Here is a 26,773-nt window from a genome sequence, read left to right on the forward strand (position 1 = left end):
AATTTAATCATTTAAGCGCTCTCTGATTGGTTTGCGCTCGTCTCTAGCTCAGGACCTGGCCAATGGAGACCCAGGCTTGTTTGTGCAGCTTTCGGTGCGAAAATAAAAGCAGGAATCTGCGTTGAAGAGAGATGTGGATGCAAAGAAACAAAAGGTTGAGTATAGTCTACAGTATATAGCTGTTATTTAGTTTTTTTTTGAGAATAACAACTATAGATTTGAAGACCAAGACAGAGTGGAGAGGCAGGCGACCTTGTTCGTGGTTCCAGACACTCAGGTATGGTACCGCACTGTAGGGATGCTCTACTGTTATTCTAAGGGGAAGAATCTGTAAATTCTCTACTTTGCTTTTATTGAAAATTGATCACGGAAAAAAAGATATAAGCTATGCTACACTGAGTGTGCAGAAAAGCAACATTGTTTTTATTCTGTTATATCTTCGTAGCCGACCCTGAAATGATGTAGACTTATTATGATAGGCAAAACATGCAACAATGTTTCAATGGAAACTTAAGATGACAGTGTGTGTATAGGCTATCAAGGAAAGTATGAGTCAATTACACAATGAATTGAATGTTTTCACAAGATGTGTTTATTGTTGATTGCAGTGGTGTTAGTTTCCCCTGAAGCCACTTTACTGTTACATGATGTGTAGTCAACATGATTTTAGAGGGGGTGATCATCCCAATTATGTTTTTGTTTATGGTGTTTTGCTTGAGTAGCCTATACACCGTCTCCAAATGTTACAATTATTATAGGGAAATAACAGCATGCAGTTGACTTATAAAATGTACTTAAATGTCGACTTTTTCACAGTGTCATGTTATCATTTTATTTGCTTCTCTGCAGATTGAGTTTAAGGGTTTAGAATGAAATAATAGAATATAATAGTAAAACATATATTTTTTTTAATGTCCATAGAGAAATTTGCTTTTTCCAACGAAGTACAGCCATATTAGGTAACACTGTCTTACTTGTGCGTCCATATGTATTCCGCTTTTTAGTAATAACATTACCATTGCGGGGACATGTTCTGCATGTTGATAGTGAAACTGCATGGAAGCTGTAGGCTAATTGCAGTTTTGGTGCGTACGGTGAGACTATTCCTATGCGCGGCGTGCTGTGTTTACGATACTGAACAGCTGAGCTTCATGCGAACGAGATGGGGTGGGGGTGTGCAGGAGGAGGCTGAGGCGCATTGAGACCGCTGATGATTTCAGTCCAGTTCAGACCAGTTTACAGAGCTGCTCATTTCTCGCACCATACTGTTATTGTTTAAGGATCTCATAAGGACAAGGCGAATGAAAATGTAGGCTTTATACACTTTGTCCATAGTAATGAGGACCTGACCTTCACACATATCGATAAAATAACTAACATTTATAAGCAACTATGTAGTGAAAATAAAATGACAGTGAAATCAGGAGAAAATAATACGACCTCAGACTAATATAAAATTCCATGCATGTCTAATAGTTAATTGGCCAGCGTGGGTTTTTGTTAATTAATAAAAGGTGTGTAGTTCATCGCTGGTCATACAATTATTTGTGAATGAATTTGAAATAAATAGAAATACTTTTTACGCTACATTTCGTGATACATAGGCATAGTTGAGGAAAATTATCCTCATTATATATAACGTTACATGATTAGCCCAGATGCATGTATTTATGTCGGGTGAAGATGGCGATGGGAACAAAAAAGGAGATGTCGTCGCTGAGAATCTCGCGCCGCACTGGTTCGAACCGGCTGGAACTTGCCCTCACGTGGAGTCATTCTTGGTAGCTTTGTTAATATGCAGCCAATGGTAGAGGTCCAGAAAACTACCTGCCAATCAGAGGGAGCCAGGGCGGGGTTTTGGTACATTAGTAGGAGGGGTTTTGTGGTCCAGGCACACTCCTGTAAGAGCTCAGCTGTTTTGTAATAGTGAAAAATGATTATCCTACAAGGACAAAGACAAGGGATGCCCAGTAACTTAAAGAAGGATAGCTTCGTCTTCTACTGTACTCATACCATAATTAGCATAATGTACTGTTATTTGCAATGGAAATTCATGTTTGGCATCCTTGTGTAGGTATATCCCCCTTATGTATAGGCTACCTCTGAAGTGTCCCTCAACAACTCATACGCAGTTTAGTATAGTACGGATGTCAAACAACTACCAAATGTGACTCTTCACACTCTTAGGCCTGGCCCTTACCATGTATCAACCTTATCTTCCAGGCGACCAGCCCTCCATTGTTATACGTGCCCTGTTGTGCCCCTCTTCTACCTGTGAAGATGGCACCCTCCCTGGCCACAGCCTTCTCCAGGCGCTGGTGGATGGCTGTGACTGCGGTCATAGAGAACCTGCTGTTCTCTGCTGTGCTGCTGGGTTGGGGCTCCCTGCTCATCATGCTCAAGTCTGAAGGCTTCTACTCCTACCTCTGCAGAGAACCTGGTAAGGCTGTGTAGCATGATGCACTACAATACCCATAATGCTCTGTGTTATATATCCTGTTTTTTTTTTTCAATATAAGGGGTTGGGAAATGAAGACAAATGGTTGTATAACACTATTCAAGGTGATCAAATATATTTTATGTTGTGGACTGTTTTTATTACAATGAATAAGAAACCCCAAAAAGGAATACCATTATTATATGTTATACCTATGTTATTACACAAGTATTGTACATATGAAAATGATGCAAGTTTTATTTTTTCCTCAGTGAATGCTTGGTTTATGTTGCTTTAAATGCTTGTTTCACTGTGACATTTAGCAACACTGTGACTGTGACATCACTGTGACATTGCTGTCTCACTCAGTAAGTGAGACCCGTGAATGTATATCACTTGGGCTTGGAAGGTCTGACAAATATTAAGTGTGTTTTAAGCAATCCTACGTATTATACTTATTTAATTCAGCAACAAAAGGTGTTTCTATTTCACTACTGCGAGACAAAGGTGACTTTATGTGTCTTTATAGTTTTAATTCAATCACGGTGGTTGGAACGATCCAGCACTTCAATAGTGCTCTTTAGAACAATACCACAAGTTCTTTCATTGGGGGTTACAATAGAATGGTGTGATAGAATGGATATTCTGTGGGTGGGATAAAGTGATGGGGGTTTCTAATCCAATCACATTGAGCAGATGAATTGTACGAGTTTCCACTTACATTTGACATGATCAGTTCCCCCATGAGGGTCAATGCAAACGAAACCAGGGCCACATTCACAAAGAGTCACATAGTAGGAGTGCTGAAAAGAAAAGGCGGGCCCTTGAACCTATTAACATCGACGGGGCTGTAGTGGAGCGTGTCGAGAGTTTCAAGTTCTTTGGTGTTCACATCACCAAGAAACTGTCACGGTCCAAACGTACCAAAACAATCGTGAAGAGGGCACGACAAAACCTTTTCCCCCTCAGGAGACTGAAAATATTTGGCAATGGTCCCCAGAGCCTCAAAAGGTTCTACAGCTGCACCATCGAGAGCATCCTGACCAGTTGCATCACCGCCTGGTATGGCGACTGCTCGGCATCTGACTGTAAGGTGCCACAGAAGGTAGTGCGAACGGCCCAGTACATCACTGGGGCAAAGCTTCCTGCCATCCAGGACCTATATAATAAAATTGCCAGAGAGTCCAGTCACCCAAGTGTTGGTTAAGGGCTTGTAAGTAAGCACTTCACGGTAAAGTCTACACTTGTTGTATTCGGCGCATGTGACAAATAAAATTTGATTTGATATAGGATCAGTTTCTCCTTTTAGATCATGAATAAGATTACGTAGATGGGGGGAGGGGGGACCTGATCCTAGATCAGCTATTCTATTCTGAAATGCTTTATGAGTACAGGCTCAGAATAACTGCTGCAGATGATTACCCAATTTGGGGCTGTTGTACAGTTTTATTGAAGATGTTGCCATAAAGGAGAGTTAATGGCCTTTAAAGAAAAATGCACCTATACAGCCTGGCTAGTGTTGAAAGTGTGTGAGGGGGTTTTACTAGATCATTGGCCAAGACTATTGCGTTGTTTTCATCCCCGCCAATGTTGAGCTTTGAGAAAAAAGAACATGTCGATAGTGGTCAGCCTGTTTAACAAGCCTCTAATGCAGCTATGGTTCAGAGCTCTCTCACTCTCTCTCTCACTCTCTCTCTGTGGGGATTTGATGGTTCCACTAAATCATGCACATCCCAGAGATGATGGATGAAACCAGGGGGTGGTGGGGGTGGGCTCTGGGGTAAAAGTACCAGGTACATTTTTGTGTGCTCATAAGGGTATCTTTTGTTTTGTTGGTTTATTTGCATCCAAATGCTACAGCGACCCGGTGACTTGGATCTTTCTCCGCTCTCGCTCTCTCTCTTTTTGTCTCTCTCTCTCTCTCTTCCTCGCTCTGTTCTCATAGTCTATGACTCATCTGTCCTCCTTTCATCTTTCAAACACACAGACACTTAGGGAGGCAGTGGGCCGGAAGTGGGCATGAGCGAGAGGGAGAGGGAGGGAGAGACAGAGGGAGAGAGAGAAATATGTGTCGTTACTGAGACCTTGAGATGACAAGACAAATAAAGCACATCATCATTAGGTAGGTCGTAACCTAATATCATTAAAACATGGCCTGTGATGGACTAGATGACATGATAATATTGATAGATCATGGCCTGTGATTGACTCAAGAGTCCTCTGATCATCTGCCACAGTGCTTTCTATTTGCCAGGCAGCATTTAACATGTGAATAGGCCTTTTCATTTATGCAAATCAGGTCAGTCTCAACACTCTTTCATCCTTTTCTTCTCTTATGTTTTAAAATATGAATGTGTTCAAAGGGCATCTGTTAAACAGATTGCTGAGAGTCCTTTGTGTTTGGTGTCATGGTGACCTCAGTCCCCATGTCGTTGGTTCCATTTAAAGGATCTGAGATTGGACAATGGGCTGCTTCTGTTTTGGTCTGCTAACATACAAGTGTGTGGTTAGTCCGACACTGTGAAGTGTGAGGCTCGCATTCCTCCTACATACAACACTGTTGACTCCCATTCCCTTCATCTCTCTCTCTCCGGCAGCTCTTGCGTTTCGTCACATGAACTAGCCTGTCACCATGCCCCCATTTAATTTATCTTGGTAGAGTCTGTTAGTTACACACTGTAAGGTGTGTACTGTTGACTTAGCTCGGTTTCCACTCAGTTTAGCTGGTTCACTGACAACGTGGACAGAACATATTGCACAGGAAATATCAAGCCTCTTGTTTTTATTCTTTGTATGAAGCGTCCAGTGTCAGTAATAATACAACTACCACCAAATACCCCATTAGGTTTTAAGTGTACCAATAAGCATACCAGTCAATACAATAGAACAGAATAGAACAACTTTATATTTCTGTAATGGAACTTGGAAAAGCACATTTGTCATAACTCTATCCTCATCGTGTATGGTCAAGGTCCTAAACGATATCATAACCTCCATCGATAAGAGTGAACACTGTGCAGCTGTATTCACAGATCTGGCCAAGGCTTTCGACTCTGTCAATCACCACATTCTTATCGGCAGACTCAACAGCCTTGGTTTCTCAAATGACTGCCTCGCCTGGTTCACCAACTACTTCTCAGATAGAGTTCAGTGTGTCAAATCGGAGGGCCTGTTGTCCAGACCTCTGGCGGTCTCTATGGGGGTGCCACACGGTTCAATTCTCGGGTCGACTCTTTTCTCTTTATACATCAATGATGTCGCTCTTGCTGCTGGTGATTCTCTGATCCACCTCTATGCAGACGACACCATTCTGTATACTTCTGGCCCTTCTTTGGACACTGTGTTAACTAACCTCCAGACGAGCTTCAATGCCATACAACTCTCCTTCCGTGGCCTCCAACTTCTCTTAAATGCAAGTAAAACTAAAAGCATGCTCTTCAACCGATTGCTACCAGCACCTACCTGCCCGTCCAGCATCACTAATCTGGACGGTTCTGACTTAGAGTATGTGGACATCTACAAATACCTAGGTGTCTGGTTAGACTGTAAACTCTCCTTCCAGACTCACATTAAGCATCTCCAATCCAAAATTAAATCTAAATCGGCTTCCTATTTCGCAAACAAAGCATCCTTAACTCATGCAGCCAAACATACCCTCGTAAAACTGACTATCCTATCGATCCTTGACTTCGGTGATGTCATTTACAAAATAGCCTCCAACACTCTACTCAGCAAATTGGATGCAGTCTATCACAGTGCCATCTGTTTTGTCACCAAAGCTCCATATACTACCCACCACTGTGACCTGTATGCTCTCGTTGGCTGGCCCTCGCTTCATATTCGTCGCCAAACCCACTGGCTCCAGGTCATCTATAAGTCTTTGCTAGGTAAAGCCCCGCCTTATTTCAGCTCACTGGTCACCATAGCAGCACCCACCCGTAGCACGCGCTCCAGCAGGTATATTTCACTGGTCACCCCCAAAGTCAATTCTTCCTTTGGCCGCCTTTCCTTCCAGTTCTCTGCTGCCAATGACTGGCACGAATTGCAAAAATTACTGAAGTTTGAGACTCATATCTCACTCACTAACTTTATGCACCAGCTGTCAGAGCATCTCACAGATCACTGCACCTGTACATAACACATCTGTAAATAGCCCATCCAACTACCTCATCCCCATACTGTTATTATTTTATTTTTTGCTCCTTTGCACCCCAGTATCTCTACTTGCACATCTATCACTCCAGTGTTTAATTGCTAAATTGTAATTATTTCACCACTATAGCCTATTTATTGCCTTACCTCCCTTATCTTACCTCATTTGAACACACTGCATATAGACTTTTTTTCTATTGTGTTATGGACTGTATGTTTGTTTATTCCATGTGTAACTCTGTGTTGTTTGTGTCGCTCTGCTTTATCTTGGCCAGGTCGCAGTTGTAAATGAGAACTTGTTCTCAACTAGCCTACCCGGTTAAATAAAGGTGAAATAAAAAAACTAATTTGCTCCAGGGGTGCCGTACTACTATGGCTGACCCTGTAAAACAACACATTTCACTGCACCTATCCGGTGTATGTGACATTAAAGCATATTTGTTTCCTTTTTTAAATCTGGCACCAGGCTAGCTTCCTTCCAGCTGTTATTAGCCAACTATTTGAATCAGTGTTGTCTCAGCGTTATTAGTGCTCAGTAACAGTGGGATGTTTGCGGTGTTAGGGAGGACAGAGAGGACATTATCTGGAGTTGATGAATCTTCTGTCTGCTCACTGCTTTGAAATAGATAGAGCTTTAAATGCTGATGATGATGATGAAAAATACTGTCAGTTGGTTATCTCTGGCTTCCTCCGATGAGTCAATGTGAGGAAATGCAGACATTCTACACTGATGGAAACCATTTTCTAGCAACAAGGCTAGTCCGCTTGATTCTGTCAGTCATTTACATGTATCACTGATAAGTGATCGGGTCAGACGCATCGAGATTGACACAGCATCTATGGGCAGATCGAATGATAGATTAGTTGAAGATTGATTCGTTGATTATTACACAAAGCAATGTTTTTTTTTTTTGACATGAGTAAGAAACACATCCATTCCCCCTTGATGGATTATCAGGTTAAAGATGACACATATCACATTACGTTCTTATTATGTTGGTGATGTAATAATCTTGTTAGAGCATGGCCTTCGAGTCTGAATGTTCTTATTCAGACTAAATTACAAGGAAGATAGCTGCAGGCCCTAGCTAGATAAATGCGGGAAAAGTTGTATTCAAATATTTTAGGCTAGGTGAACTGTAGTATCAGAGCAATAACGTCACAATCATTTTTGTGTCATACGATTTCAATGAAACTGGATGCTTTGCGAGTCATTAGAATCACGATGTAAACCCTCAGAACAGAGAAGGGAACAGTGTTTTGTTTGAAGGCGGTATAAGGCCATTGTTGCGCTAACATAGTGTTTGTGCTGTGCGTCACTCAGGGCGCTTCCCTTATTGACTCAGCAGCAGTACAGGCTCACGTTGTCTGGATTACTCAGCAGTAAGAGCCCCCAGCCAGGCAGGCCCAGCTGCCGTTGGCTTTCTGCTAACCTATGTGTTAACTGCCATCTACCATGACCTTTAACCTACATATTATATAAGACAGCCATGTCTACTCGCAGCCTCACCCTCAAGAAAACAACAACCTGCTTATCAAGACTGGTAACAAGATGTTTTTCAAGCAAAGATTTTTGGAGAGGTTGTCCAAAGTCACATCACCTGAAAAAATCACTGAAAACAATAACAGTTTGTCTTGCATCCTATCCTCCCCCAGGCCCTTACTCAATGCCTTACTAGCTCCCCTAGGCCACTAAACATATATTATTTTACGAGACTTGTCACTGTCAAGGCTGTCATCATAATCTTTTGTGTTATCTGTTTTGTCTGAGTTAAACTCATGGAGACTAGGGTATTGTCTACAGTTCTCTCTCTCTCCTCAACAACAACAGTAACAAGCCTCATAACCAAGTCACTGGTCTCCGGTCCTTTTAGCAAACAGTGCTATGAAGTATGAAAGATGGACATAAATGACTGATGATTGGAGCGCTCTGTCTCTATCCTCTTGGGGATTCACTCTGGGAGCGTTTGGGGGTGCTAAGGTGGTTGGGTTGCCATGGAGCTGCCTTGCATGGGGGTTCAGAGTAGACCCAGTGTCTTCCAGCTATTTTTGCAGCTTGTTGAGCCCAACAGTTTGTTACAGTATCTTTCACCAAGCTTTTTCTGTCTCCCTGGCCTGTCCATGGCTCACACTGTCTCAGGAAGAGACACACGAGACACAAATGAAACACAAATATAGGCATGCAAATGAGGTGGATGACTTTTCAAGATATTTCCTCTGAAATCAATGGTCTCAAGTGAGGGAGGACGTTTCTTAGAACACTTATGCAAGAAATGTTGCAATCCAACTCCAAACAAACCTATATTCTATCTGCACTCTCAGAATGTTTTCATCATTCAGATGGTCCATAACGTTCTCCCAATTGGGATTGTTTCGTCTGTGGGTCTTCAGGTCAAATTAGCATGACTGTTTTTTCCAATCCCGTCTTGATGGTCGGATCATGTTTAATTTCTCTACCGAAACACCAGGAATCCCTTTTTTAAATGTATGTTTTGATATCTTCTATGTATTATGCTAAATCTATTTCCCTCTGGGATCATGAAGTTGAATTTGAAGGTTCCATAAAGTTCTCTTGTGCCTTTAGGTAACAGCACCAGTCAGAACCAGTCTGAGCCAGTCCAGGCTGGGGATGCGGAGGGGATCACCCAGAGCCCCGTGGTGGAGGAGGAGTACCTCCAGATGAACGGCTGGCCCATCTGTAAGGACCAGGATGAGATGCTGAACTTGGCCTTCACCGTGGGCTCTTTCCTCCTCAGTGCCATTACCCTGCCCCTGGGCATTGTCATGGACAAGTATGGCCCCCGCAAGCTCCGGCTGCTCGGCAGGTAAGAGAACAGAGACAAGGTGGTATGTACAGTTGCGGCCACTATATTTTAAGCTAATGTGTTGGGGTAACAGTCTCGGTACCCAGGTTTGAGTCCCTGCAGGGGCTGGACCCCAAATTCGCTATATTGGTGTCAGAAGTGGGATGGCGCCCGTATTGGCAGAATAATTGCCGCAAACACGGCACTCTAAATTTTAAAAATTGAGATTGTCACAAAAACCTCTGTACAGGGTTGAGTACTTTTTAGTGGCCGCAACTTCCTGCTGCATATATTTTTATGTTCTATTTCTGACTTGGGTGTGTGTCTTTGTATGAAAAGCCTTCCTCATATTCAACCTGTTCTGTTATTTCAGTACCTGCTTTGCCTTCTCATGTATCCTGATCGCTTATGGATCGAGCGACCCCAAGAGTATGTATATTTCTTCATTCTTTCTTTATTTACTCAACGTTCAACTCTAGTACAGTATGTGTGTCTGTTTCATCCCGTCTCCTTAACACATGTGTTCTCCCTGTCCAGATCTGTCCATCCTCATATTCTTTGCTCTGGCACTGAACGGGTTCGGAGGAATGTGCATGACCTTTACTTCCCTCACGGTAAGTGGTGTCTTCTCCTGTACTGCTGGGGAGGGGAGAGAGGGGAGTGAGCAGAGAGAGGTGGGGATGGGGAACAGTGGTGGAGGGGCGCTAGGGTGCAGGGTGGAGTAGGGAGACAGGGGAGCAGAAAGAGGAGTGAGGAGAGAGACGTGGAGACGGGAGCGAAGAAGAGAGAAGGGTGGGTGGGCGGGACATGTCGTAAACCCTCCCATGGGGGTGTCATCAGCATGGAGAAAGTGCTGCATCACAGGGAGGCCACGTGCAAAAGGAAAAGGAGAGAGAAAGACCCTGCGTTAGAAATAAATTATTCAACCGTGCTCTGGTCCAGCTGAGAGCCTAAAAAAGACACCTCCTCATTACTTATTCATGATCCTGACAGGGACGCAGCCCTTTGATTGGGTGGCGCAGACCGCCAGGGTTCACAGGCAGCTAGACTAAATGTTCTGATTGATCTTGCCTTAGGACCGGCCGGGTTTTCACTAACACAATGGTGTTTACAGATAACATGATTTCATTGTTTCATTGTTTATCTGCGTAGATAAAACACAGACAATGACACACGCACAATAATTTTGAGAGAAAAGAGACACGGTATGCTGAGCTGACAAACAGGAAGTAGGAAGGCTGTCACACTTAGCCCTGCTGGGGTTCGTTCAACCCTTCCCTGGCAGTTTCCTGTCCCTGGCCTCCCCACCACCCCCCACTGCAGGGGTTCAGAGGGGCTCTGTCTGTCTGTCTGGCTGGCACACTCACACACTACCACTACACCCAGAAGCTGCCCAGCTGATTTCTTCTGCCCCCCCACTCCCACTCCCATACTGTAGGTGTTGTTTTAATTTTCTCTGGTTTCATTCATTCCCCACGCCAGCATGTCTCAGCCTGTCCTGCTATGGCTGTTTAGTTCCCTCGTGTGTGTGTGTGTGTACATGCTTGTGTGAGTGCCAAAGAACTGGCCTCTGGCGTTGTTTCAGCTGTTCGGTTGCAGTAACCTCACTGCGGTAATTCCTTGCTCTGACTAACAGTGTGTTTTACACTGCTGGTCTGGGTTCATGTTGTTCTTGTACAGCGGGACCTTTATTCTTCTGAACTTTCTCCATCTCCTCCCGGGTGTGGGGGTCAAAGGTTTTCACAGAAGATTTTTTACATTTCAAAAAAAAATTCAAATATACCCTTTTTTTCCCCACAAAAGACTAAATGGATACATTGTATCTCATTCAATCAGTCTGAACTCACTGAGTTTGTCCCCCACAGACAGTTGATATGATTGTTTTTAGGTTTATTCTGTGTTTCAAAGTCATCTGGATTGTAGGCTTACACGAAAGGAAAGGTATGCACCGCGATGCCCCTCTACTCCATCACCTTTTCTCTTTGTTTCTATGTGTTCTCTTCTTCCTGGTTCTTCTAATTTGCTGAAAGGGGGTGATTTGGCAGCTTGCTCCCTCCCTCCCTCCCTCCCTCCCTCCCTATGATTGCATACTCAGCACTCTGTGTCCCAGGCAGTACAGCTGCAGTAAACAAGTGGAGGAGAACCCAAGGCGGTAAAAGAGAGCTCTCCTCTGCACACCTCTGTTTTCTATCAGTAAAGTGCCTAGCCGATCTCTGTCTGCCCCCTTCTCCGGTTACCAGCAGCAGGCTGTCTGTCTCTCCCTCTCTTCTCCGTCCCTCCCTCTTCTCTTTAATAGCTTTGAACTCAGTCTCTCCCTCAGTCAGCCATAGTATTAGTAATCACCACTGCAGATATCTCTCCTAACCTTCCTCTATCCATCTCTCTCTCTTTCAACCAGACCCCCCCCCCCCCTCTCTCCACACTCTTCCCACGCACATGCATACACACGCAGCGCTCCTCCTCTTGTACATTGCGGCACGTGTTAAGATGATTCTATTATCTCTGAGTCATGTTTTGCATGAAACTCTAATCCTTTCTATTTTAGGACCTCTTCATTGGGCCCAATCCCTCTCCGGGATTTGTGTCATTAGGTCCTTGGGGGGAATTAAGTTTCAGTCTGGCTCGATTTACCTAGATGATTATTTACTGCTTCCTGGCACTTGGAAAGAGAACGATGGAAGGGGTAGAGAGATGAATGCCGGAGCTGAGGTGGACTAATGATAGACTGGGCCCAGATCTGTTTGTGCTAGTCCCACATTTGCATATGTCGTTCTCCTGCCAGGAAAGCACAAACAGATCTTGTACCAGGCTAGACTAACAATAGCTCTTCTCTACTCAGACAGGGTCGCCACCACGACCACCGACACCCCCCTGCCTGTAAAATGTCCTAGCATCAGAGGTTGACTTGCTAACTGGCGCTTGATGACACTATTCGACTGTGGAGGACTGATCGCAGGGTCATGTCGACTTCCTTATTAAAGGACATGGATGGATCGTAGAGGGCAGTCAACTGCTGCACATGCTGTTGTTTTTGCTTTCACTGTACACTCAGCTTTAGGTTTAACGTCCAGCAGGAGTGGATAGGGATTCACAACAAGGCCAGTACTGCAAAACAAAGTGTTGATGACAGAGAGAGAAAGAGGGAGGGAGAGAGAGAGTGGTAGAGTGATGGCACAGAGATGGAGATATTCAGGCCGGTGTTGTCTGCGTGTGGTCGTCAGGGACACAGCATGTTGACTCATTTTATGATGGAGTTCTGTCCTGTCAGGATTGGACTGGTTTGTACTGGTTCCCTTTGGCTTCTGAGAACCAGCCCAGTAAGCACTACAGCTTTTACGCAACAGCAGCCCCTCTTCTCTCTTTCACTTCTCTGTTCCCCCCCCTTCCGTCCATTTCCTCCTTGTCTGTTCTCTCTGGCCTTTGTGCCTCAGAGGCTTTTAGTTATTCCACTCTTCCACTCTCCTCTTTTCTCTCCCACTTTTCTCCATCTGCTGCCCTAAAGATAACAATCATTGCTGCCGTCACACAAAATAATCAGATGAACCCAGACGCAAGGGGTTGTTTTCTGGCTAGGGTTTGTTTTCCAAGTTGAACTGCAGTGCACATATTTGAGACACTCATACACCTCCCCTTGTAAGCAACAGTTTGATATGCAAAGTGTAGAATGTGTAGTATTTACTTAGATAAGAATAGGATAGTCCTTAAATGGCTTTAGAGGAAAACTGCTTACCACAGGCAGTCTATACTGTCTGCAAACATCACTCAGCATTTCAGATAGGGATTTTCTCAATTTTCCTCAAGTGATATCTGCTAGCACGTAGCTGAGTTTCACCGCTGTGAGTGTCTGAAAGTGTATTGCAGACATTTTGTTATCTGCTCAGGGCACAAACACTGCACCGACTGCAGTGTATAGAGCCACAGTCATCAGCCTGTATCGGTTAAAGACTACTGGATTGCCCATCATGTTGTTGACCCCCCCACAACAAATCAAATTTTATTGGTCACATACACATATTTAGCAGATGTTGTTGCGGGTGTAGCGAAATGCTTGTGTTCCTAGCTCCAACAGTGCAGTAGAATCTAACAATTCACAACAATACACACTTGTAAAATAATAGAAGTACATAGCAACCTTGTTTAGCTTCCAGTACATCCTATAGAGTTTGACACTGTTCATAGTCTATAGTCTGTTCATAGGCTGTTCATAGTCTCCATGACTGTTCAGATCCCAAAATGGAGCCAAATAGAGATTGGTAGGTGAATGCAGACAGTCCACCATTTGTATTGACCCTGCCTTTTCTTCCTGGCACTAGCATAGCTAACAGAGATGGGCCTGTGCCCCAAATGGCACCCCATTCCCTATACTGTGCACTACTTTTGACCAGGGTCCATAGGGACTTGGTCAAAAGTAGTACACTATGTAGGGAACAAGGTACCATTTGGGATGCAAGCCGGAGACAGTACTCATGAAACAGGAACAGGTAATGTCTCAGGTTAACTGAGATTGGCCTAGAGAGAAAAGAGTTGGCCAATCATTAACCAGCCCTGGGTTTTGTCGTTTCTGCCTCTAGACACAGTATTTAGTCATGCCTGATGGAGTAGAATTCGGGAAGTGTTCCCGAATTGGAGCACTGTACTGTGGCCAGGTAGATTAGGGAGACAAACTCATGGCTACACTGCTATCAGAGCCAGGGTCAGTAGGAAAACATTGTTCAACATTGCAGAGAGAAATGTCATTATTAGTGCTGACGTGATTTCCTTATTCTACATCCTATAAAGTATTTATATCTGAATGTTCTACAACATAGCGCCCCCTGGACTTTTTCACTAAGTGACACAGATCCTGTTTCCCAACCTGAACCTGCCTGTTCTCACAAGCTGTAAATCTATCTCCTTCATTACATTGACAGTTGGATATCCTTCTTATTATGTCATAGTTATACGACATAATTATGTGGTTTGATTTCCGCTCGTGAACGAGAAACTTGTCTGTGGTGGTTTGTTTTGGGAACCACCACAGTAACTCACAGTCAAACTGACTTCAGACCACTAAATCTAATGAGGCAACTACAGTAATTGCAGCATTTAAGCTGGGAGCTGGTTTGGACCTTTCGATGCTGTTGATGTTTTAGGCTCTACCTTCTGTTGACAATTCGTTATTTTCCCCTTTCCCCTGCATGTCCTTAATTTGATCAACGGCAGGTGAACTCGTTCCATTACATCCAAACCTGGTAAGCAAAAATATTAGCAGAACAGACAGACAAAGGGTGACTGGGACATAGGTTAGTAACTGTTTTGGGCTGTCTGTCTGTGTCTGTCTGTCTGTCCGTCTGTAACTGACTCAGTGAGGTCATTGAAAGTCATGTGATAGTCTGATGACACACTGACAGTCTGGTGGTGACAGATAGATAGGGGAACTGAGGAGAGCAGAGCAATGGAAGTCACATCCCTGATGACGCTCAAGCACATTATTCAGCATATTCCATATGAGTTCATTCCAGGGCAATGCCACAGCCAACACTGCTGATTGAAGCTGTGCTAAGTGGGAGGTTGGTAGGGTGCTAGGAGTGATGGTGGAGAGGTAGCCTTGCATAAGACCAGTGTTTCTCTCTTCTATCTGCCAGCCTGATACACACACACACACACACACACACACACACACACACACACACACACACACACTTCAAGTCCCTTACATTCCCCCCTCAGACACAGACACAAATACGAACACATACACACAAGCACTCGACACACACACACACACATACAGTATATGATCACACATTTCAGAGAACTACTATGATAAACACACACGCACACACACACTTTTACACTCCCCAACACATCATCGACTATGTACACTGTGAAAGAAACGCAACAACACACGTGTTGTGAAACTTCTTCAACACACACACACACGCACGGTTCCTTTTCCAGGGACACGCCACTAAACGGACATGGTTCATCTTCTCACAACGGGAATGGGAAAGGACAAGCGCTGGTCTGTGAGCTGAGGAGAAAGGAGAGACGAGGGAGCCTGATACACACACACACACACACATTTGTTTTACTATCCTTGTGTAGAACAAACAATTGATTCCCATTCAAAATCCTATTTTCCCTAACCCCTAAACCTAACCCTAATTTGAACCCTAACACCTAAGCCTAAAATACCCTTCTTCCTTGTGGGGACTGGAGAAATGTCCCCACTTCTGGTCCCCACAAGGATAGTAAAACACATATACACACACACACACACACACACATGAACACACACACCTCTTCTTGTCCTGACAACGAGGCACCAGTGCTGAGTTGCAGTAGAGCTCTACTCACTCCTACTGTAAGTGTCATAATAGAGATGGTCCCAGCTCATTTCACTTCTCCAGGAGGACTGGAATGTGATTGTTAGTGTAGCTGTCATGTGGGACGTTTTGATTCTGCCGTTAACCTTTGTTCAAATTAGTAGTTAAGAGTAATGGCATCTGGGGAGGCCACGGCACGAGGTGAGAGATTTCCTCCTTGGCTCGGACAAGCAGGGAACCTGTGGTGAGGGTGGATGGACGGATGGAGAGATTGGTTTCTGAGGAGTTCTTGGAGAACTGTTGAACTATGACCCAGTTCAATAAATATGATATGAAACAGCAATGTTCAGGAGTTGTTGTGCTGGTGTTTTTATCAGTGGCATTTTTGTTCTCCCTCCCTTTCCCTTCCCCGACTCTGTCATGGGAGATTCAAGTGCACACACAGTGGAGATATGTTGTTTTTTAAAATGTTATTTTTCTTACTCTCTCTCCCTCTACCTCCTTCCCTCCTTCCTTTCCTCCCCTCCCCCTCTCTCCTTCCTTCTCCTCTCAAGGACAGTTGTTTACAGTTAGGAGTTGAGTTGGGAACAGCCTGTGCTTTAAGCTCAAGAAGAGGGCTACATATGCAAGCTGCTCTGGACTTTCTCTCACTCTGTCATAAATAGTGTGGGGGAAGAGCATCACCAAGACTCCACCCACATCACTCATTCTCTGTCAACAACCTCCCAAAAACATATTTATGATTCCCTAGTGTGATGTCAGGCCTTCCATTTTTGGAAAAACGGTGACTGAGCGTCTCTATGGCTATTCATTCGTTTTTACACAAGAGTCTTTATGCACGTGACTGCATTGGTCTGATTTCAAGTGTGGCCTAATCTTATGTCCCGTCTCTTTCTTGTGTTCTCTCCTCAGCTTCCCAATATGTTTGGTGACCTACGTTCCACCTTCATCGCTCTCATGATTGGATCGTATGCATCCTCCGCTGTCACCTTCCCTGGGATCAAGGTAGCTTACACACACATCTACTTAGCTAGTCTACGTACTCATGCACACCATTACGGAGGCTAGCTATCGAGGCTAACTATGCTTTCATCTATCAGGGCTACCTGTTTGACTCTACTTCCCTATTCCCTCACGGCAGTGTGAAGGTCGGACACAGAGGCTAATGTTGTGGTTGTTGGTCCCTGCTTCCTCTCTCGTCAGGTGATCTATGACCTTGGAGCCACCTTCATCACCATCCTGCTGGTGTGGGCTGCCTGCGCTGGCCTTGTCTTCATCAACTGCTTCTTCAACTGGCCCCTGGAGCCCTTCCCTGGACCTGAGGATATGGACTACAGGTAAGACACTCAACATCACACTCCTCAACATCACACTCTTTAACATAAAATGAGTTAGCTTTCTTAGTTATTATTAGTTTTACAGCATATTTTCATTCCTGGTAACCTATAAATAGCAGACATTCCTGTAACCTAATGTTAGTTTAGTATTACTAGTATTTGCTACTTATATCATTAATTATGTGATATAACTTATATTATTAGTTAAAGTATAGCATTAGTTCTAACCTAATATTAGCCAACAATAACAGGTTTAGGGGATAATACTAGGACTTGAGGTTCATCTACTTAAGCTGGAGTAGGAATATTAAGGCCTTCCATAGAGTCTCCATTCTCCTTGGAGCTCAGTACACTACATCCCCCAGCACACGTTCCTCTGCAGCATGGCGAGGGCTTGAGGCCCTGTGTACAGGAAAGCTAATGAGGTGAGGAGCTCAACTGGCTTTGCTCTCATACAGCTGGATTTAGTCTCATCCTTTCCTCTGTTTTGGACTCTTCCCCTGCTCCCTTTCTCTCTCTTTGTCTGTCTGTCTGTCTGTCTCTCTGTTTCCCTCAGTGTGAAGATCAAGTTCAGCTGGCTGGGCTTTGACCATAAGATCACTGGAAAGCAGTTCTACCGCCAGGTGACCACGGTGGGGAGACGACTCAGCGTGGGGAACAGCATGAAGCAAAACCCCACGGAGCTGGCCCAACAGGAGGGCAACAAGCTGTGTCTCTCCACCGTTGACCTGGAGGTCCAGTGCAAGTCCCAGGAGGAATGTAAGTGTCTGGCCAGGCCACATCTGTTCATCCCAGACCAGAGAACATGATGCATTTGATGTCTTTCAGATGGAGAGTAGGAAAATAAATAATGACTGTGCATTTTCTGTGCACATTGTGAGTGTGATGGGGTTCATTCTCAAAATGGATTTGCCATAATGGGTTTCAAGCTCTGTACCTCCACAAATCCATACTCCATGAGGCCAAAACCAGCGTGCCAGTTTCATTGTTACACATCATTTGGACACAACAAAGGACATGTCTGCCAGAAACCTGTCTGATGTCAAAAGACCCACAAAAACTGTCCAACACAACACCCCGTTCCAGCCATGGTGTTGAATTTAGATAGGAGAAAAATAGATACGATACAACAATACAATGGATCATTGTAGCCCTGCTTTATGGGTAAACAGAGGTAAACAGTTGACCATATGCTAGATCTGGGCCTGTACCTTGTACTGATCTAGGGTCAGATCCCCCACTTTTTCATATAATCATATTTTTATGATATAATAGGCTAAATTGATCCTAGACACAGGCCCAGATCTAGAATATGGTTGACTGTTCCTCTGATGGATTCTATTCCATACTCTATAACTCTTTGTAAATACGGGCTCTAACTACAACGGTGCAATGTTGATGTTTCAGAGTGGGCTCACCCACCAGCCAGTGTTTAGGTCAAAGCTGCCAGCTTGTCTGAGGGAGCGCTGTCATTGGCTCTGAGGTCACCAAGGCCATCATCCCTCTCCCAAATTAAATCCTGCAAACGCGCAACTGGCTGTGAACTTTGCCTTAACCCAGATTTGTACACTGCAATTAGCCACAAACCTCCAAAACACCCTCAAATCAGCCACGTGCCCCCTCCACACCCTGTTGTGCCCCCTCTCCCCCTCGGGCTCGGCCCTCGGGTCACAAACTCCCAGCGGGACTCCCTGTGGTTCTCTGCAGGCTCTCTTTGGTACCAAACGGACCGTGCAATCGATTCGGACCGCATTCCAAGAAGTGCTGCTCAAGTGGCGGTGGTGGGGCGGGCCAGAGGGGCCAGAGGGCAGGTAGCAGTCAGTAAGGGTTCTGGGGGGGGGTCATTATACACACAGGATGGATGCCCGCGGTTCTGTAACCCTGCTGGACAAGTTCCACGTATCAGGAGGTTTTCAAGGGGCCCCTCTCCCTTTCTCTCACTGTCTCTCTCCCCCTCTGTCGCTCTCCTTCTCTGTCTGTATGTTTTTGTGGATTGGTTCTTACATCAACCAACTCACTACGAGACTGTTTTGTGTCATGACGACTGTTGATCCCGCTGTGGTCACATACTGTAGTGTGCCAGTCAAGACTGTAGGATCAGATCCCTCCCTCTTGTTCATTACGATCTGCAAGACCAAACTGATCCCACATCCTACTCTGAAACACATTGTGAATAGCACATATTATGGGTCCAGGACACAGGGGAGACCCAGTGTTATAGGCGGAGACAGACTGTTAGAACCACCTGCTCTCATGTACCAGCCTCTTGTCCAGCCGGTATGTCACCTATGGTCCCGTCTCCAGAGCATTGGAGAGATACCTGCAGCACTGGGCAATAAACGCTGGACACATCTGTGGCGTGACCATTAAGACTTTTCCACTGCCCTGCCGCAGCTTTTACAGCTTTGAGATCAGTAGATGATTAACGGACCATGGCCCCGGGCCCCTTTGCTTACAGCGCGGGCCCCCCACATGTTACCTTGCCACCCCAGGGACCCGTGGACTATTTAGACTCCGAGCTTCCCTATTTCCCTACCTCCATGTTGATTCTGAGGTGAAGCAGCTTGCCCTGGTAGTTTTCCGTCACAGCATGTGGAGGAAATGAAAAGAAAGCCTGTCCTATACAGTCCACACAGTGAGAACTCAGTCCAATCTGATGCTTAACTTTACAGTCCTATGTGTCACCCTCCGTGTTCTGTTGCTGTTGTCGATCTGTCTCTCCTCCTGTGTGTCCACAGCCCAGTCCTTCATGAAGAGTATCCTGAGTCCTATCTTCATGCTCAGCCTGATCACCATGTGTGTCACCCAGCTGAGACTCATCTTCTACATGGGAGCCATGAACAACATCCTGGAGTCGCTGTCCGACAGAGACTTCAGCACAGGTGCGTGTGTGCGCGCGAGCGTGTGCGTCTTGAAAATGTGCCTGGAACACGGACATGAAAAGATATCGATCCTTTGTAGTGTTGACATAGTAGTTTACCTCACGACTCGTCACCCAACTGCTATTTTGTCATTCTTTTAACCTCCTTTTGTAATCTCGCCCACCCTGGAGTTGTTTCACATTGCCCTTATTTCTATTTCTGAATTGCTTCGGCTAATTCTTCTTGGTCTGTCTCTCTTCCTCTTTTCCTTTTCCTGTCACACTGACTTCTTACTGCGTCTGCAGAGGAGAAGATGGAAGTAGGTAAGACTTCAGGCTAGATTAGATGAGCACAGCCCATCTATTCCCCTCTCTGCCTCTGACACTGATTCACTTTGACTCAAGACTCTGGCCTACCCCGTGAATCATAACCTAATCTGCAACCCTGTCCATTCTGCTGTGAACATCATGCTATTTTGACGGCGTGTAAAAGCTTTGGAGGCAATAGTCCTGGGGAATAACACTTCTCTGTCTCTCCTGCCATTCACAGTGAGTGTGTACACCTCCATTTTCGGAGTGCTGCAGCTGCTGTGTCTGATGACCGCTCCGGTGATCGGGTACATTATGGACTGGAAGCTCAAAGAGTGTGAGGATGAGAACGTGAAGCCGGGCACAAGGTGAGTTTCGCACGCTCGCACGCACACACTCACTCAGGCACACACACTCCAGAAGAGCATTCCCCTGCCTCCCACGTACTCCCCTAGCATCCACAAGACCGTATCCACAAGACTGTCATCTGTATAACCAGCGAGTATAAGTCTGTGTGTAACATGTGATGTCCTCTCTGATAGAGATCTCACCCAGCCCAAGCGTCGGGACAGACAGATCCAGAAGATTACCAACGCCACCCGGGCCTTCATCTTCACCAACCTGCTACTGATAGGCTTCGGGGTCACCTGCCTCGTCCCCAGCCTCCCTCTCCAAGTAACTCGTCACTCTGTTTCCTCTCCTCCGTCTCTCTCTCTCTTTCCTCTAGTGGCAGTGGAGAAGCACACATTTCACTGCGTGCATCCCAGTGTTTTGGTAAAGCCCACCGAGACCCATAGGGAGTTTTCTTGGTGCAGAGAAAGAAAGAGGGCGAGTGACTCACATGTTGTTGCAGCTGAGCCGTTATTTAATGCAACAGTGTCCCCTGGCGGACAGAAGTGTCATTACAAGTTATGCAAGTTATTTCCAACCCAGTTCTGGGAACATCTCTGTCCAGTCATTATTTATTAAACATGGACTCCATTTTAGGATGGAGGAACAGGGCACCATGCATGCCCTGGGCCTGTAGATTCTAGAACACATGTTGAACTATTTCTCTTTCTCCTTTCTTCTCTGCCCTCAGATTCTATCGTTTATTCTGCACACCATTGTGAGAGGATTCATCCACTCTGCGGTTGGCGGGTTGTATGCTGCTGTGTAAGTGTCTCCGGAGTGTGTGTGTGTGTGTGCGTGCGCACAGTCCCCTCCACACAAGTGCCTCATGCTGGTTGTCCTCCTTAGGTACCCGTCGTCTCAGTTTGGCAGTCTGACAGGCATGCAGTCCCTCATCAGCGCCCTGTTTGCACTGCTGCAGCAGCCCCTCTTCATGGCCATGATGGGCCCCCTGAAGGGAGACCCCCTATGGGTAAGAGAGCAACGACCTTTCACCCTTCCCAGAGCTTACACAAACTACAGGACACCTATTGCTCACTAATGCTGAAGACCCAAGTACACTCATGTGCTATGAGCATAATGTCGCAAAGGCTACTGTATACAAGTGATGTGTAGCAGCCACCTTGTTCTAAAGTAATCTGCCCAGAGTACATGTCATAGCACACACTGCTGTCCAATGTGAAAACAGCAGAGCCGTTCGCTCCTTTCTTCTGACTGATGTCACTTCCTGTGTGTGGTTGTGTGCAGGTCAACGTGGGCCTGCTGGGGCTGACGGTGCTGGGCTTCTGCCTGCCTCTCTACCTGCTCTGCTACAGCCGCCAGCTCCAACGCCAGAAGCAGGAGCGTGAGGAGGACCCCAAGATCTACGTCCAGATCAACAACGGCAGCACGCCCGAGGCCTTCGTCTAGAGAGACAGACTGACGGACGGAGATTTTATTATTTTTTTCAACAGAGAGAAGGAGCAACGGAGAGAGTGAGGAGGGGAGAGGTCACAGGTGTGACTGAACTGTATGATGAATCGCAACCTCACCCACCAACTCCGGTCCCTCTAACCGTCTGCACTTGCACTCAGACGATTCTCTCTCTCTCTCTCTCACACACACACACACACAGACACACATACGAACACATACACACAAGCACTCCACACATACACATATACACATGACACACACACACACATACAGTATATGATCACAAATTTCAGAGAACTACTTTGATAAACACACACGCACACACACACTTTTACACTCCCCAACACATCATTGACTATCTACACTGTGAAAGAAACGCAACAACACACGTGTTGTGAAACCTCTTCAACACACACACACACACGCACGGTTCATTTTCCAGGGACACGCCACTAAACGGACATGGTTCATCTTCTCACAACTGGAATGGGAAAGGACAAGCGCTGGTCTGTGAGCTGAGGAGAAAGGAGAGACGAGGGAGGAGGATCTTCACGGCGTTCTCCTCCCTTCCAGGCTCCTCTTTGTTTCAGTGCTCTGTTGTTGTTGTTTTTTATTTCAATTTTGTCAACGATGCCATGCTCACTCTTGCCTGCCTGTCAGTGCAAAAAGGAGGGCACTGGTTCTCCGTGTCGCCCAGCAAAAAGAACCGCAAGCGTTCGACGCCATGTCAAAGACCTCCAGTGCTGAATGTTGTGACTAGAACCAGATAAGGTGATGTCCTCCTCACTATTATAATACCCCACCACCAGTGTTTTTACATGTGTTTTCAATGATGCCAGTAACGACATCGCCTCACTTTCTAATTCTGATCCAAGTTAGTCTCATACCGCACTGGAGGTCCTCCACTTCACACCCTGAGAACTGGTTTTATGATTAGGACGTTATTGGAGCGTTATTGGAGCGTTATTGGAGCGTTATTGGAGCGTTATTGGCGATAGGTCGGTATTTTTCTCCGTGGTTGTTACGTCAATGCCTCTCTATCGTCGCAAGTGGTTTGAACTAGAAGTATAAGCGAAACAGGTTGTATAGATGTTTCAGTACTCTAAACGGTGCTCAGAGTTCATACCGCCATAACGTTCCCATTAGGTTATGTAACGTTGGGGATAGTCATCATTGTAAATGAATTGGTAAGAATGGAGCCTTATGCAACCTTCAGAAGCTAGTCGACGTAATCTTCTCATCTAGTGAGTGTTCCTTCCAGTGTCTCAAAGACCAAACCTTGTGACTCCGCCTTCTAGTTTTGTTGTTGACGACAACAGAGGCGTGGAGGGTTAAAGCCACAGAGAAGCTGTCGTTTTAAGACTGTTCCAACAGCTCTAGGGAGACAAGAAAGCAAAGGCTTGTTTTTGTTGTAACATCAGCACTCTGGATTAAAGCCTGAGTCGATAGCTGTGCTTTCAGCCCATTGTGAGTAAGTGATTCGGCCAATGGGTTTCCAGTGTGCAGTATGCAGGCCAGCGTTTTACTCTAGGGAATACTATGTGACTGTGCTAGTGACTGTGCTTCAAACAAAAGCATGGCACAGGTTGAAACACACCTCTTACCAGTTATAATTTGCCACAACAACATAGGGTACAGCACAGCTACTCTCTTAGAAAAAAGGGTTCCAAAAGGCTTCTTCGGCTGTCCCCATAAGAGAACCCTTTTTGGTTCCAGGTAGAACCCTTTTGGACAGTCGAATAACCCTTTTAGGTTCTAGAATGATAATAATTTGTTTTCTAAGAGTGTAGGCTTGGTTATCAAGCTCCAATGCGTGGGCCTATACCCCTCTCACCGGATACACTGACTGGTCTTGTGTTGGCAGTCCTCTTTGTAGTGCAGAATGAACTTCTTATTGACTTTGTGCGTATTCTTTTCATTGGCGATGAACGGATTTTGTTTTGTGTCAGGAGATCTGTTTTTCAAAAAGTAATAGTTTTATCGACTGTATATTACCTGCAATATGATACTAACATACCCTTCAAGCTTTTGTTCTGTTTCAAGACAAATGTGATTTAGAACAAATGGTTTGACGAGATATGGTTTTAGATAGAGAGGAGATGTGTGGTTTAAGGTTAACTGCGGTTGCTATGGGCTTATATCTGGCACTGTTCTACACTACCTGAATTACATTGATGCATTTCAATTCTGATTTGCTGTAGCAATAAGTACTTCTCTGAGTTGCTGAGCAATCCTCTACTTATCCCGGCAACACATAACCCTATGAACAAACACTGTTGTCCAACCACACACACACACACACACACACACACAATGCAAGAATGTGGATTGATATAATGCAATGTTTATTACAAAAGGTGCTTCTCAATGACAGGAACATAGACTAGTTAATCTACCTATCAATCTAGCTATGGGTCTCACCTACAAAGCCTCACTTAGTAGCGACAAATACTTGAATTATTGAATTCCAACTTGAACCTTGATTCACTTTTCGAATCAGAAAGGGAGACAGAGAGACGCTTGAATATGATATCTGTTTCTAAATCCACATTCTTGCAGCTGTTGTGATCGTGGGACCCAGGTGGGCGTGGCAGGCAGGTCATGATAGGACTTTATGTTCTTGAATGATCTGTTGCAGGTAACAGAAACCGGAGAGAGAGCGCGACAACTTGATTGACGTAGCTCTACGTCCGCAGACGCAGTGTTTAGACTGGACGGGTCACCTTCCTCAGTCACTCACAGAAGCACTTCCAAAGACAGCCATGTAACCAGCAGATTGCCTCTCTATGTGTAGATGATTTGAGATGTGGGTACGGCAGGTGGGTGCCCCCGCCCTCTCTCATCATGACCCGTCACGTTGATCCATCCATGTTCAAAACCACTGTCCTGAACTGTTGCACTGACAAACCTGTTTCTCCACTGCAGTCTCACCCAAACACAAACCACCCACCCAAGAGATCCTTCACATACTGGCGATGGAACTGAGAGACAATGCTAGAATCCCCAAAAGCTTCATCAATGAAATACGTGAGAACTGAATGGCACATATGCACCTTAGTCCTCTTACCAGGATCTCAATGCTATTATTCTGAATGGCCTGCACTGAAATATAACATAGACAGTGCACCACTTGCTAGTTCTGCATGTTAGCATAGAATGTATTCCCAGTCGTTTAAAAAAAAAAATCATTGAGAAATGACATTGGAACTGCAAGAAACGGTTATTTTTATATTCAGTCAAAGTTACTTCGTGGTCTTAGTCTCTCCTCTTGTATGCACCATCCAGTAGGTCCCTGTCCCGCAATGTAGAATGGCTCCTTGCTACTGACTGCTCTGTGGGCCTGTCTGATTGGGTCTCTTGGTTTCAAGGATCTACACACACACACACACACACACTGATAGAGAAACAGGTCTAGGCGTCCTCAACATCCTTACATTGAACATCACTCTACTTGTCGTTTACATGAATTTATTTTGCGAAAGGAGGAAAGACTAGTGGAGATTTCATGTATAGCCCTGGATAAGACTGGTTCTTGTGTCTTGAACATATGACTAGAGATTGCAGGTGGATTCTGATAATGATGCTATACTGTACTCCAGCACAATGAATGTGGGGTTTGGGATGATCTTCATTCCCTCAGTATGGGAGAATCAGCACTTTTTACACTGCCATACCTTAAAACTGTCATTCTACTCAGAATGCCATCACCGTAGTTATTTTCTAGACGTGACATACATACTTTTACTACTATCCCCTTCCCTTGGATGTAAAGTGTGATTGATTGGCTGTTCTATTCTCTGACGATGAAAGACGAGCAATGGTTTTTGGATAGAAGGCTTTAATGATTGTGTGTCACTTTTAGACATTGAGCGGGAACTTCACCTGAAACACCAATGCTTTTCCCTGACTTGTACCTTATTTTTTTACTCAAATGTTTATTTTGTTGTTTTACATTCTCCTTTTTGGTGTTTGTTTCAATACGTATTTAATGTCTATATGCTGTATATTGGATCTCATTTTTTGTTGTCTTCTATCACATTATAGCCATTGTTATTGACATTTTGAGTCATTGTCTAAATGAGAAAAAAATCAATATATGAAAAAAAATAAACAGAAACAGATTAATTTGTAAAATAAAGTGTCCACTTTGTATTTATTTGACCTTGTTTGACGTTTTTGCACGTTTCCTCAAAGTGTGGTGGATTGTCAATCACTATTAATACAAAATGTGTTAAATACCCTATATTATGAATGACATATCCCATGTTACAGCTGTGTGCAATATAATGGACAGAAGAAAACATGGATGGTTTGCTTTAAGTGGAGGAAGCCTGCAGATTGGCACCTCTCCTAAATCCAACCACCCTAGGGAGAAATCCCACTTCTCAGGGTTAGGCTATTGTGGATTTCATTTTAGCCTCATTTTTTGTGGTCAGGATCAAATCAAATCATCACATCATTTTATTGGTCAAATACACATGGTTAGCAGATGTTAATGCAAGTGCAGAGAAATGCTTGTGACTCTTATTTCCCGACAGTGCAGCAATATCTAACAAGTAATCAAACAAATTCATAATGACTACCTTATACACACAAATGTAAAGGGATGAATAAGAATATGCGCATATGGATGAGCGATGGACGTGTGGCATAGGCAAGATGCAGTAGATGGTGTAGAGTATAGTATATACATATGAGATGAGTAATGTAGGATATGTAGACATGATCAAAGTGCTATTATTTAAAGTGACTAGTGATTCCTT

At 44.8% G+C, this 26,773-nt stretch overlaps 1 protein-coding gene across 2 annotated transcripts; it reads left to right on the forward strand.

The window, feature by feature from the left end:
* Positions 1 to 100: 100 nt before the first annotated feature.
* Positions 101 to 25,228, forward strand: LOC112265174 (large neutral amino acids transporter small subunit 4). 2 transcript variants are annotated; one of them, XM_024442259.2, is made up of 15 exons: positions 101 to 277; positions 2,224 to 2,440; positions 9,174 to 9,414; positions 9,767 to 9,822; positions 9,931 to 10,007; positions 16,611 to 16,703; positions 16,902 to 17,035; positions 17,592 to 17,794; positions 19,774 to 19,917; positions 20,202 to 20,219; positions 20,446 to 20,572; positions 20,747 to 20,879; positions 21,286 to 21,359; positions 21,444 to 21,567; positions 21,843 to 25,228. In XM_024442259.2, the coding sequence occupies exons 2-15, from the start codon at positions 2,281 to 2,283 to the stop codon at positions 22,002 to 22,004; spliced, it is 1,746 nt and encodes a 581-aa protein (XP_024298027.1). In that variant the 5' UTR covers positions 101 to 277; positions 2,224 to 2,280; the 3' UTR covers positions 22,005 to 25,228. The 2 variants fall into 2 exon arrangements, with proteins under 2 accessions (XP_024298027.1, XP_024298028.1); XM_024442260.2 differs by lacking the exon at positions 20,202 to 20,219 and having other exon boundaries at positions 102 to 277.
* The last annotated feature ends 1,545 nt before the right edge of the window (positions 25,229 to 26,773 follow it).

The sequence above is a fragment of the Oncorhynchus tshawytscha genome, linkage group LG13, assembly GCF_018296145.1.
Source record: "Oncorhynchus tshawytscha isolate Ot180627B linkage group LG13, Otsh_v2.0, whole genome shotgun sequence".
NCBI classification, from domain to species: Eukaryota; Metazoa; Chordata; class Actinopteri; order Salmoniformes; family Salmonidae; genus Oncorhynchus; species Oncorhynchus tshawytscha.